General features: G+C 37.5%; 1 protein-coding gene across 1 annotated transcript; it reads right to left on the reverse strand.

Moving 5' to 3' along the window:
- Positions 1-10,215: 10,215 nt before the first annotated feature.
- LOC112189584 (palmitoyl-monogalactosyldiacylglycerol delta-7 desaturase, chloroplastic) lies at positions 10,216-12,886 on the reverse strand. Its single transcript, XM_024328929.2, has 5 exons — positions 12,480-12,886; positions 12,235-12,375; positions 11,842-11,985; positions 11,469-11,575; positions 10,216-10,780 (listed from the first exon to the last, which is right to left on the reverse strand). The coding sequence occupies exons 1-5, from the start codon at positions 12,765-12,767 to the stop codon at positions 10,522-10,524; spliced, it is 939 nt and encodes a 312-aa protein (XP_024184697.1). The 5' UTR covers positions 12,768-12,886; the 3' UTR covers positions 10,216-10,521.
- Positions 12,887-13,482: the final 596 nt, after the last annotated feature.

The following is a 13,482-nucleotide window of genomic DNA, read 5'->3' on the forward strand; positions in this document are numbered from 1 at the left end:
CTACTTATTATTATTATTATTATTATTATTATTATTATTATTATTATTATTATTATTATTATTAGGGTTAAATACTATTTACTCCCTGAACTTTTACCCAAAAAACACTTCAGTCTTTGTTCTTATAATTTCACACGTTTACTCCTTGTACTCTCAATTTTAGACCAATAGGTCCATTCCGTTACTCTCCATCAAAAAGCTCCATTGACTAGATGATGTGGCAATCCCTACCGCATTAAAATGTCTGTCATACCCTCAATTCATATTTTTTCTTTTTCTTAATTTTTTTTTCTTCTGTTTATCTCCTCCCCTCCATCCTCGTCATTACCACTGCCACCTCGAACACCATCACTACCCACGTTGCAGCTAAAGCTTGTTACGACACCCCTTCACCGCCACTATCACTCACGGAGGCAGACGAGTTGATCTCCCCTCTGGTTGAACGCCATGCAATTTAGATAGCCATGGCCGGCTGGAACTTCTTGGCTTGTGCCTAGATCAGGTCTGGAAAGACGGGGGCATTTTACTTCCCAATTTGCAGCTTGAGGCCGGTGCCATAGTCCTTGACCTTGCCGGTGAATGAGAAGACAAGTTTGGATTTCAGGGCTGATCCAATTCAGTTTTGGATTTCGGGGCTGATCCTTGAATCGCAGGTCACCGCCGCCCATGCCGACGGCTCCGTCAAGATTTGGCTCGTCTCCCCTGGTGTCGTCGGATGGCACTGTCAACAATTTTACTTGCTATTTTGCAATGATGATAGTGTTTGATACTTTGATTTTGATTTTGAATCAATTAGTGGATTGAAGGTTTGATAAGAGTGTTTCGTCGCTCATTTGGTGCAGGGCTGGCTCGAAAGGCTTACCTTGTGGTCGGTTGTTCTCTTCTAGTCTGAACGGCTATGTTTCGCGTTGGATTCAGTTGAGGTATCAATCTTTAATATGGCCTTGGCACCCTGTGTTAATGATACAGAGAATGGGTTTTTGAATGATATTTTTTGTGTATTGTTTGCAAGTGTTGCCAATCGAGGGAGGTCGGAGATAGAGATTAGAGAGAGCTATGGGGATGGATTACGAGAGTTTATATATGGGTTTTGGTAGAAAGAGAGAAAAGTAAGGGGGGGGGGTAAAAGGAAGTGGCGGTGAAGGGGTGTCGCAGCAACCTTTGGCTACAACGTGGGTAGTGATGGTGGTGGAGGTGGCAATGGCAATGGCGAGGATGGAGGGGAGGAGATAAACAGAAGAAAAATAAAATAAAAGAGAAAGAATAACTTTTAAAAAGATTAAAAAAATAATGGGTGGTTCTAGTTGGACCTCCAAATTTGCTATATGGACCTCCATCATTTTTCAATAGTTATTGAACTTTGTCAACTCATATAAAAAGACATATAAGGATACAAAGAGAAAGAGAAAAGAAAAAAAAACTCTTACTCCCACGACAAACTAAGGACGTTTTTCTTTTTACTTTCAAAGTATGTTCTCCCTTCAATCTCCCATGCTTGGATGCGAGATGATACATTTGTAGAAATTTTTAAATTGTTATTGTTTTCTATTGAAGTCCCATATTTTGAAGATGGAATTAGATAAGTTTGGCCTTTATACTTGTAAGCAAAACTACTCCTTATTTGTTTCAACTTTAGGAAGGGATAGATGAATGCAACAATAACAAAAATACTTGTAATTTCTCAGTTTGTTCTGCTACTTCCCTTAACTTTTTCTTCAAAGTTTATATCTTCAATTCTCCATGGCTTACGACACTCCAAAATGTTTGATTGATTCATAGAACTAAGGGAACCAACATCAAAGAATCTCACTTTAATTTAGGAAATTCTCTTCTTCGAGTTCGAGCGTTAATACCCAGAAGACTCACGAGCAGAGTTAATACCTGAAACTTGACTTACTTGACTAGTCCAAATCTGCAATTTGGTCAATTCATTCTACTGCTTCTTCTCTTAGTTGAATTAATAGAGATAATATAAAAAAATTTAACAAAAGATTGTTGAAGAATAAATTTAATTGTTCAAGAATATTTTGGTAAAATTAAGGGTGCACTTAGCTATTTAAGTATTTAAAAAAGTAAATTAGAGGTCCAATAGGTAGAAGACGTCCAAATAGCAAATTTGGAGGTCCAACTAAAACGCCCCAAAAATAAATTAAGAAAAACAAAAAAAAATGAACTGAGGGTATAATAGACATTTTAATGGGGTAGGGATTGCCACATCATCTAGTTAACGGAGTTTTTTTTACGGAGAGTAACGAAATGGACTTATTGGTCCAAAATTGATAGTACAAGGAGTAAACGTGTGAAATTAGAAGGACAAGGACTGAAGTGTTTTTTGGGTAAAAGTTCATGGAGTAAACAGTATTTAACCCATATTATTATTATTACTACTACTACTGCTACGGCTAGCTCAATCAACTAGGTGAAAACCCGAATGGCTTTGAGTCACCACCTAAGGCGTTTTTTAGAACCGTACTACTACTACTGCTTTGAGGCTGCCTAGGGCGTACTACTACTACAACTTTGAGGCTACTACTACGACTTTGAGGTCGCCTAACCCGACTAGGCGGCCGACTTTCAACCCAACGCCTAGCTTAATCAAGTAGGTGAAAATCCGAACGGCTTTGAGGCGCCTAGGGCGTTTTTTAGAACCATGCTACTACTACGCCTAGCTCAATCGACTAGGTGAAAATCCAAACGGCTTTGAGGCGCCTAGGGCGTTTTTTAGAACCATGCTACTACTACGCCTAGCTCAATCGACTAGGTGAAAATCCGAACGGCTTTGAGGCGCGTTCTTCTTCTTCTTATTATTCTTCTTCTTCTTCTTCTTATTATTATTCTTCTTCTTCTTCTTCTTCTTCTTCTTCTTCTTCTTCTTCTTCTTCTTCTTCTTCTTCTTCTTCTTCTTCTTCTTCTTCTTCTTCTTCTTCTTCTTCTTCTTCTTCTTCTTCTTCTTCTTCTTCTTCTTCTTCTTCTTCTTCTTCTTCTTCTTCTTCTTCTTCTTCTTCTTCTTCTTCTTCTTCTTCTTTTTCTTCTTACTACTACGCCTAGCTCAATCGACTAGGTGAAAATCCGAATGGCTTTGAGACGCCTAGAGCCTAGGAGCCGCCTAGGGCATTTTTTAGAACCATACTACGCCTAGCTCAATCGACTAGGTGAACATCCGAACGGCTTTGAGGAGCCTAGAGCCTAGTGGCTGCCTAGGGCGTTTTTTAGAACCATGATGCTGCTGGTTGTCATCGTCATCATCATCATGAAGGAACTTGAACTTAAGACATCAACCAATAAGGTTGTGATGCAGGAGCATATAGGGATCAACTGAGTGACTTTCATATCAGCCAAAATCAAGGCAACAATAAATGTGGCAGCAAATTAGTATTGATTTCTTTCTAATATATTTATTTGTAATTTCACAGATTTAGCGGTATTTTTATTATTAATTGGATAGATGTGATATTCATTTTGTAACTTTCTATTTATTACTTTTCCTTTATTTTGATTTGACTCTTATGCTATTTAAGCAAGAGTTTGTCATCTTTGTAGGGGAGTTTTTTCTGACATTATAATGAAAATATAGCCACTTTTCAGCTGTCTATAATGAGTTGTGTTCTTCTTATTTCTGGTGACGTGTGCTATTAGTTTTAGGCCTATGTTTTAGGACCTGTCCCCCATCAATTTGGTATCAGAGCTCTGGTGAGAGCGTGGTGGATTCCATGACTCGAAGCAAGCTTGATCGGGGAGGTTCTTGAATGGAGGGTCATTATAGCAACGACATGGAGGAAATTAAGATGATGATTCAACAACTTGCAGAACGTATCAATCGCATCGAAACTCGACACCTAGGAGGTAAGAGTTGCGACAGGGAGGGAGATGTTTATCAGCGTGTCACTTGCATCGAAACCTCTTGCCAAGACGGTGTGGGTTTTGACGGGGAGGGAGACGTTGGCCCTTTTCATCACAGTGCTCTATTGTGTGAGTCGGACGAAAAGGTGGAACTGGTTAGTTTTGACTATGAAGGTTCAAATACTATCTTCAATTTTTCAGTTGATAAAAGTTTGGAAAAGGAAAATAAAGATGGGGTTGTGGATTTTAGTTTGCCACCAATTTATAATTGTTTTTGTGAGGCTTGCAGTGGCAATTGTGATGATCAGATTTGTGATGGAAATTGTTTGGAGGTTGAAGGTAATATTGATGAACATGGTAGCAATACTATTGATAAAGGGTCTGAGCTAGCAGTAGGAAATATTACTATGCACATGCAAGGAATTGATCCAATTATACAAGTCGATGAAGCTACTATACCACCAATTGAAGTGGAAGACCTATACCCATATATAGGTATTGACAAAATTGATGTGGGTGAGAGGATTGATGATATAAACTCAAACCATGGTCATATTGGTGATGACAACGTGGGTTTCAGTATTGGACTTCCAAGAACTAGGCATGAGCCGGATTCAATCTTGGATGAGAGTACTACAAGTGTGAGTTTTGGAGGCATTACCTACAAAATAAATGTTCACAGATCTGTCGATTTTGTTGGGTATAATGTTTTCAATTTCCACATTCCCAAGATATTAGTTGATATTGTCAATCCGATAAAAAATGGTGGTAAAAGTTTTGAGTTGGCAAAAACCAAATCTCTCAAGTCAAGATTAGGAAGGTATATATTCTAAATATTTATTTATTTGGAATGGACGATTCCAATTGCAGGCTAAACGATTGACCATGATTTGGATGCAATGGATGATTTTGCTAGGATTCTCTCTAATTTGTGGCTTGAATTCGAGGACGAATTCTTTCCAACCAGGGGAGTTTGATGCAGGAGCATATAGGGATCAACTGAGTGACTTTAATATCAGCCAAAATCAAGGCAACAATAAATGTGGCAGCAAATTAGTATTGATTTCTTTCTAATATATTTATTTGTAATTGCATAGATTTAGCGGTATTTTTATTATTAATTGGATAGATGTGATATTCATTTTGTAACTTGCTATTTATTACTTTTCCTTATTTTGATTTGACTCTTATGCTATTTAAGCAAGAGTTTGTCATCTTTGTAGGGGAGTTTTTTCTGACATTATAATGAAAATATAGCTGCTTTTCAGCTGTCTATGGCCCAGTTTGGGATTGATTTTGGAGGTGCTTTTGAACCTGCTTATGCTTTTGGGCTTATGCTATGCTGTTTGGTAAATTGTCTAGAAGCAGCTTTTGGTCCGAATTGATTCTCCTAGAAGCTGAAATTGAGAAGCAGCCAAGTACCTGCTTTGGGAAGCTGCTTCTATGGAAACACGGAGTGAACAGGGATTGATTAAATGAAATTTACTCTTATTTCCTATTATGTCCTCATCTTTTCTATGACTTTATCTTGACCCAGAGAGGGTTTTGTTATGCTTAGCTTCTCTCTTCCCAGCCTCCTCTGCCGTCAAAACTCAAAACACATCTTCCCATCGATCGATTCCGTCGCTCCTCCGCCACACGCCCCAAACCCAAAGCATTCCCGTACCCCAGCTTCTTCAACCTCCTTTCGTACTTGGTAAGCTCCTAATCAGAACCACTTTCCACATCTTCCTTGTTTTTCCTCCTCCTAGCATATATTATCCCATTCGTGGACGTGATATTTGTGGACTGAGATTTTCCGTTTTATGGTTGTCTAGGTATCTTATCTTGACATGATGGAATGAATAATCGATCATTCGATCATAATCTAGTGTCAATCTGAAGCAGCAGATCATGCTGTCCCAAAAGTGAAGCAAAAACGAAGCCTTTGATCTGTGAAAGACGACTCATCTTCTGCAACTCCTCCTCAGTCAAGGACCAGTCGAAGATATCAAGGTTCTGCCTTATTCTTTCTTTGTTGTAGCTTTTCGCTACCATGCTCACCCCTTTCTCATATACCCATCTCAACGATATCTGCAATTGAGGTGATAATACCTTGGGTCTGCCTGGACTTGACGATGGTGGCATAGCAATACAGGCTGTGTTCCTTTCCTCTTGACAATTTGTTGTATCATAACTATATTATAGTTATATGTTCTCTCAAATACTTCCAGACCAAAAGTACGGTTTTCTATATGAACAATTTGGGTGTTCTGCATTTGTGTGTGTGTGTGTGTATTCCCCCCCCCTACAGTTTTGTAACTGCTGAGAGCAGTAAACTACTAAATTGGCTTCATGACCAAATCTGAAAAGACCAACATATTTGATCTTAAAATAACAGTACATGGTAAAGTATAAATTGTTTACTACTGTATTGCACTCTTCTTAAGCATTATGATTGACCAAAACTTTTGTTGCTTTGCCTGAGTTACCCACCAGTAAAGTATAAATTGTTTCCTTTTGATATGGTTCAATTAAATGATATTGTGTGTATCAGTAAAATACAAAGGAATATCACATACACCTATGTTTTCTGCTATATACTTTCTACCTCAATATCCTATTTGAGTATCTACCTTGAGATTATTGTGTTTAAGGTTGGTTAATGAGAATGCTAGGTTATTGCTTGACAGCCTCAGTCATTTATAGTTTAGAATTTTTCATTTGGTCCTTAAATCTTGTCTCTCATCCATACTATTGTAGCAGGTAATGAGAAGAGACTGTTTGGACCAAGTTACTACCATTATTCTGAAGTTCTCAAAGATTCTTATCCTCGAATTTGTTGGGCAGCTTTTAATTTTATTCAACAGCCTACTAATCTGGTTTAGGCAATGCAAATTCTCTATCATTTGAGGTTTGACTATTCACTATACACCACACTTTATCAAATGCGCAATCCAAGAGTTAAGGTATTACTTTTGATTGGTTATGATTCATGAATTTTTTGTGGTTTAGGCTATTTAGTCACTGATTACACTTTCTCTGTTATGTTTACTCGCACATGCTTTCATGCCAATCACGATTGTCATGTCTCATCTTTGCCATATATCACTACATTCCCTACTCAATTATCCCCTGTCATACGAATTACTACTTCTTTAAAACACATTAAGATTTTATGTTTTTTATTGGATAAGTTTGTCGATGTGCAAACTTGGTGAATACATATCAACTATGTAGATATCAAGTATTTGCATCATTCAGAATTTCAAATAATGACTAGATTGCTCATTAATCTTTGGGCTAAATACTAGTTACTACCCTGTGGTTTATGTCCAAAATCAATTCAGTCCCTAGACTTCTAATTTCATCAAAAACACCCCTGCACTTTCAATTTTCATCTAATAGGTCCAATTCGTTAATATTATGTTATGAGTTTAAGTTATAGTTGGATTATTTGTTAAAAAACTATTTATTTTATAGTAGGACTCACTCCTAAATTGACTATGCAGGCCACCTCAACACCACATCATAAAACATAGGCCATATATGAGCCACGTTAACAAGTTAAATAACTTCAATTATTGGAAAACTAACAAATTGGACCAATTATTTCAAAATTGAAAGTACAGGGGTGTTTTTGATGAAATTAGAAGTTCAAGGACTGAATTGATTTTGGACCCAAACTACATGGTAGTAATCAGTATTTGGCCCTTAATCTTTCATAGTTACAGGAAGATCATGGGAATTATTAAAGAAATTTGCAAAGATCGACGTCCTTGTAATGTCACCACTCAAGTGGGTTTACCCAAGTTGGAGTTCCACTCAGCTAAAACATGTTAGGCACTCGGGTTGTGTTTGTATATAACCATGCCTTATGTATCTGATAGGCTTGTTTAATGTAATACACATCTATTTGTTGCGCTCACATAATTAGGTTGACAATGCGGACTTTCTCAAGGAACTGCAATAAGCGAGAGTGATTGCATGAAGTGGAAGTATCCAAATAGTCATTTCTCATATGAATAAGATGTAATCCAGCTTCTATGTTTGTCCTAGTTTATGCTAGTAGTAAAAATCTTTTCTCCTACTGTTCATTGCTCTTTTCTTTTGTTGTATTTGGAGAAGTTTAGGCATTATGTCCCCTTCTCCCTACAATTTGTATTCTCTTTTTATCAATGGTAATTTTCTTATGGAGCCTACTTGTATTCTCATTTTGATGATTTCTACAACTTATCCGTGAATTATTTTGATGATTTCTACAACTTTCTTTTGTCCTGAAATGATGGCTGTTTATGACAACATGTTCAGGGGTAGCAAGTGAAGAGACTAGTGAAGAGATGGAGGATAATGAACATGATGGAGATGGTCCGGGAAGACAAGAAATGGAGATGTTAAGAAATGCAATTGCACAAAGTCTAATGAATGCATCTACTTAGCATTTAGTTGCAAATTTCAAGTGACTTTAATTTATTTTGTGTAATGGTTTTCGTTGAACTATGGTCGGGAAATTAATCTAAATATTCTAGACTTATTTTGTATAATAGTAAAACATAATATGCATATTGAAGAGTTTAAAGTAAATCTTTTATTCGGTCCAACAAAGGGTACACGAATAATACATGAGAAATTTTTTTATTTGGTATAGTTACATAATCAAAAAACAAAATTATGATCAATATTAGCATATCTTAGCATGTATGCCCATTTTGATAATTATACCCAGCCAAATCACTTTTGCCTTGCAACTTACCAAACACCTACAAATTACTTTTCGTTCTCACAGCACTTTTAAAAACAGTTTACCAAACACCTCAACTGCTTCTTCTCACAGCAACTTCGGAAGTGCTTCCTCTCACAGCAAGTTCGGAAGTGCTTCCTCTCACAGCAAGTTCGGAAGTGCTTCCTCTCACAGCAAGTTCGGAAGTGCTTCCTCTCACAGCAAGTTCGGAAGTGCTTCCTCTCACAGCACAGCAATCCCAAACTAAGCCTATAATGAGTTGTGTTCTTCTTATTTCTGGTGACGTGCGCTATTAGTTTTAGGCCTATGTTTTAGACCCGTCCCCCATCAGGTTGTATGTCAAAAATCAAAATTAATAGTTTTGGACCAATATTTAGGTCTTTCTATAACTAACTAATTAGAAAAATACTATCAAAACTTAATACATGCAGATGATAAATTGACATTAGTGAAACTAAAACTAAAGTTAAAGAGACAGTAAAACAAAAACATGAAAATATATCATTGGGGGAGTTAACTTTTGTCTCCAACCCTAGTTCATAGCTCTAGAATCAAATTTGGAAAGCTCCTGTACCTGGGAAGGTTAAAATTTGTGCGTGGAAGGCTGCTTCAAATATCCTACCTCCTTTGAGTCTGCTTAGTGAACGTGGTATCGATCTTGATACCAATGCCCATTCTGCAAGGAGGAAATTGAATCCCCTCTACATGCACTACGTGAATGTATCAATGCCAAGTCTTTCTTGCAGTTGGCTAACCTCCCTAACTCAGATTCTACTTCAAGTGTTGTTGATTGGTTAGAGACTTCCTATTCTCAGTCTCCTACTACCTTTGTTTTCCTGTTGATGGTGATTTCGGCTACGTGGAGAAACCGCAATGACAAAGTCTGGATCAATGCTCCTATGGCGTCGGAAGTTGTTCCCATGACTGTAGGTTGGTGGGAAGCATATAGAGCTGAAAATACTTCAATCTGAGATCCAATGCACTGAATGCAGGTGCAGAATGTTAGCTGGAGTAAACCCCTCGTGGGATGATTAAGTTAAACTTGATGCTGCCTTTTGCAATGTGAATGGGATTGCAGGGTTTGGAGGTATTTTCCGAGACTTTGAAGGTACTTGTCTAGGGGGCTTTTGCCATACAGTTAGGGTCACAAGTTCAGCAAGGCATGCTGATCGAATTGTTAGCTTTGTTTCTGGGATTACACTTTGCTATCTCTCATGGCTTCGTACCCCTAGTTGTGGAGACAGATTGCCAAGCCCTAGTCCAGGCGGTGACAAACCAAGATCTTGATCACTCTGACTTGGGTTTTCGATATCATCCATGATCTTAAGGAGCTCCTACAGTCAGCTGCTTCAGCTCAGGTTTGCTTTGTGAGGCGCCAGGCCAACTCGGTGGCGCATAGGCTAGCTCAAGAAGCCAAGCTGGCTTCGTTTTCTTTGAACTTTTTTCATGTACCTCCTCCAAGTGTGGTGGAGATTATAAACCATGATTGTAATGGTCATTAAGTCAATGAAATTAGTTTTATTCCCCTAAAAAAAATAGCATTACTTTTGTTTATCCAACTTAAATTTTACTACTACATATTCAACATATTTTGCTTTCGTGATAATTTTCACCGACATCTCAACTAGCTAGCTACACAAAATGTACACAAAACATGAGGAATGAGCTTTATGCACATATAACATGCATCAAATGGAAAATAATTCTTACAACACCTTCACGTTTTACATGATTCACATAATAATTTACCCACAAGTATGACAGTGCTCTCACTCACAAGACAAACAATAATTTCACCAAAATTATTGTTGACATACATCACAAAGAACAAGACAAACACCTAATCTCGATCACCAGGATTTATATCTTAACAATCCAAAGTCCAAACATACTTTTTTTATTTTTTTTAAGACAGTAAATAGTACTCATATATAGATCCATCCCATTGTGATAGCAGTTTTTCAAAGCTTGCCATTTTGGACTTTTGTTTCAAGCTGCTGCTGCTTCTCCTCATGGATCATTTTGTTGCTTAAAGCTCTTTGTTTCTTCTGAGTCTCAGTTGGAAGCTTCACTTCTGTTGCCAAACCCACAAGTTCAAGAAATCTTATGACATACCAAGTAACATCAATTTGCCACCATTCCAAGCCGTGTCGAGCTGAGTGCTGAAAAGCATGGTGATTATTATGCCAACCTTCTCCATGTGCCAGCAATCCAATCAACCTGTGAAAAGATAAAAAAATTCTCATTTAATTTCCACATATATCAGTCATATAAATATGTATATAAGCTAGCTAGAGTGCAAATAGCAGCTAAATTTAATATAAATAAAATCTTGAATATTATTTTGCAAGATATAGCCAGGCTACCAGAAAAAAAAATTCATACATCTATTGCAAAACTAATTTGCCATAGATAGATGGATTCGAGATTTGATATGTTATTTTGCAAGGCTACCATGACAAAAAATTACATCTATCGCAAAACTAATTTGCAATAGATAGAGGAGGTATATTAGTTTGCAGGGAAATTCTACAGTACCTACATGTATGTGATACACTTATTTACAAATATAACAACAATTTTGTTGTCATTATGGTAAATAGAGTTATTTTTTGGGTAATTTTAGTTCTATTAGAGGTAATTACTCCACCTACGATATTTTTACAAGTTTATGAACAAATTGTTGTTGATGTGGTAACTTAGTTCAATTATATGTAAATATGTAAAACAAATGTGATAACTTTGTTGTCAATGTTATAAATTTTGTTTAATTAAATTGTGATTTTGGTTCAATTAGATGTAAAATGAGTGTATGATAAACATTCAAGTACTGTAGACAACCCCTTGTAATTTGCAATGCTTAGATTTTTCGATGGTAGATTCCGTATATTCTCCAACAAAATTTTACCAGTTGTTTCTGGATAAATCACCAGTTTCCCATACTTGTTTTCCCCATGTATGGCAAATTGAGTTTATTCCAAATGTAGCATGGAGAAAAAGCACCGTCCTTACTCCCTAAAAAAGAAAGAAACAACAGCAAGTTAATCGATATGTAAAAGGGAAATTTGATAGTTAACAAAAAATCATATAGTGATTTACTATAATCGATAAAACTCATCAAAGCGAGTGCCCGGAGCTACTAGTAGGGTTGAAAAATGAATTAAAATAAATTGGAGGTTCGATTATACGTTTCCAATTAGTAAAAGAAAAATCTCGTGGTGACGGTAACAAATTCGGTACTAACAAGAAGGACAATATATGGGAGTAATTGTACATTTTACCATTCCCCAAACCAAAAAGGGCATTCCTCCAACAAAGTACAATAGAACTCCGAGAGCAGCATAATGAAGAGGGTATGTATAATGGAGAAATATATAGTATGGTTGTCTTTTCAAATCTCCAACATTCTTTAGTCGTGCGTCATACTGCAAAAAGGAATTAGAATTTGTAAGCACGTACAAGATCTATATATATAGGTTAAAGGATTTCAAATTTTTTACTATCGATTTTTTTTTGTATTGATCTTGCATTCTTGTGTTTATTATCTAAAATAACTAAATTGTATGTATTTTATCAAATCACTAGAAGGAGAGAGAGTAGAGAAGGGATTAGTAGAGAAGCGGGCTAGGATCCGGACTCCACCAGAAGGAGAGAGAGAGGGAGAGAGTTTTTACACTTCCATTTCGACCACGGTAATCGAGTGCCCAACCAACATGACTAAACCAGAATCCTCTCACTGGGCTATGAGGGTCTTTCACTGTTTCTGTAAATTGATGGTGGGATCTGTGTACGCTCACCCAATCAAGTGGACTCCTCTGCAAACCGAAAACATATTACCGAACAACAAATTATAGAAGTTATAAATCTCATCATCTCATTAATCTTTCTTAGATTGATTAGATTAATTTCAGATAAGTACCTGAAGTGATAAAACCCCACAATAGGCAAAGAAGTACTCGAGCCATCTGGGAAGCTTAAAGCTTCTGTGGGAGAGATTCCTATGGAACGAAAGGGTTACACCGACACCTGAGACAAAGTAGAGCGCAATGGCCAGCCAAAACGCAGTCCAGGTGAAGTAAAATGGCGCAAAAAGAGAAAGGAAGTGCAAGAAGACGAGGCTAGTGAAAGTGGCTATGTCCACGAAGTTCCATTCCCTCCCCCGAAATTGTACTCGCCATTTCACCAGCCAACGATCCCAATCAAGCATTTTTAGTACAGCTTGATCTGCCTGCAGGTTCTCTCTTTCTTTTTTCTTTCTTTTTATACGTATAAGATTAGAAGAAAAAACACACTACGTGATGAGAATATTGCATGGGTTAGTGTGTGTGTGTGGTAGTCTTATTACTCTTATATATGGGTCGTGGAAATGGTGGTTACAACTCGTTATTTATTACTTCCTCAACTACCAAAGTTTCATTTCAGGCATAATCAATGCTGTACTTTTGTTAGGTGATGATATTATATAGGGTATTGGGGGTAATAGACGTATATTTGGGGTAATAGACGTCGATTGGGGGCAATAGACTATTATATAGGGTATTGGGGGGTAATAGACGTCTATTGAGGACAATAGACATGTATTAGGGGACAATGGACGTCTATTGCCCCCAATAAAAGTCTATTAGGGAGCAATAGACTATTGGGGGAAATAAACCTTTCCGGCTATCTATTTGGGGACCTCCGGCGAGGTTTTCAAGTTTTCACAAAAGTCCGGCGGGCGGCGACCGGTGACCAGATTCAGGCGAAGTTGGCCGGAATCCGGTGACCGGATTCTGAGGAAAGTTGACCGGATTCCGGCGACCGGCCATGAGAATCCAACGGCAGGTGACCGGCTCCGGCGAAGTCTCCTATGGTTTCTCTCTCTTGCATTTTCTCTCTCTCTCTAAGTAACAAAGGGGTGAGGGTAAAATGGTATTTAAAAA

Source organism: Rosa chinensis, chromosome 2 (genome assembly GCF_002994745.2).
Source record: "Rosa chinensis cultivar Old Blush chromosome 2, RchiOBHm-V2, whole genome shotgun sequence".
In the NCBI taxonomy this organism is placed as follows: domain Eukaryota; kingdom Viridiplantae; phylum Streptophyta; class Magnoliopsida; order Rosales; family Rosaceae; genus Rosa; species Rosa chinensis.

What these genes read in the sequence shown, in the direction of transcription:
- LOC112189584 (XM_024328929.2), bottom strand. Translation starts at nt 12,767, where the DNA reads ATGCTTGATTGGGATCGTTGGCTGGTGAAATGGCGAGTACAATTTCGG. An exon ending in GTGGGGTTTTATCACTTCAG is followed by an intron (nt 12,376 to 12,479) that starts GTACTTATCTGA and finishes TTCGGTTTGCAG; the next exon opens with AGGAGTCCACTTGATTGGGT. An exon ending in GATTTATCCAGAAACAACTG is followed by an intron (nt 10,781 to 11,468) that starts GTAAAATTTTGT and finishes ATCTTTTCACAG; the next exon opens with GTTGATTGGATTGCTGGCAC.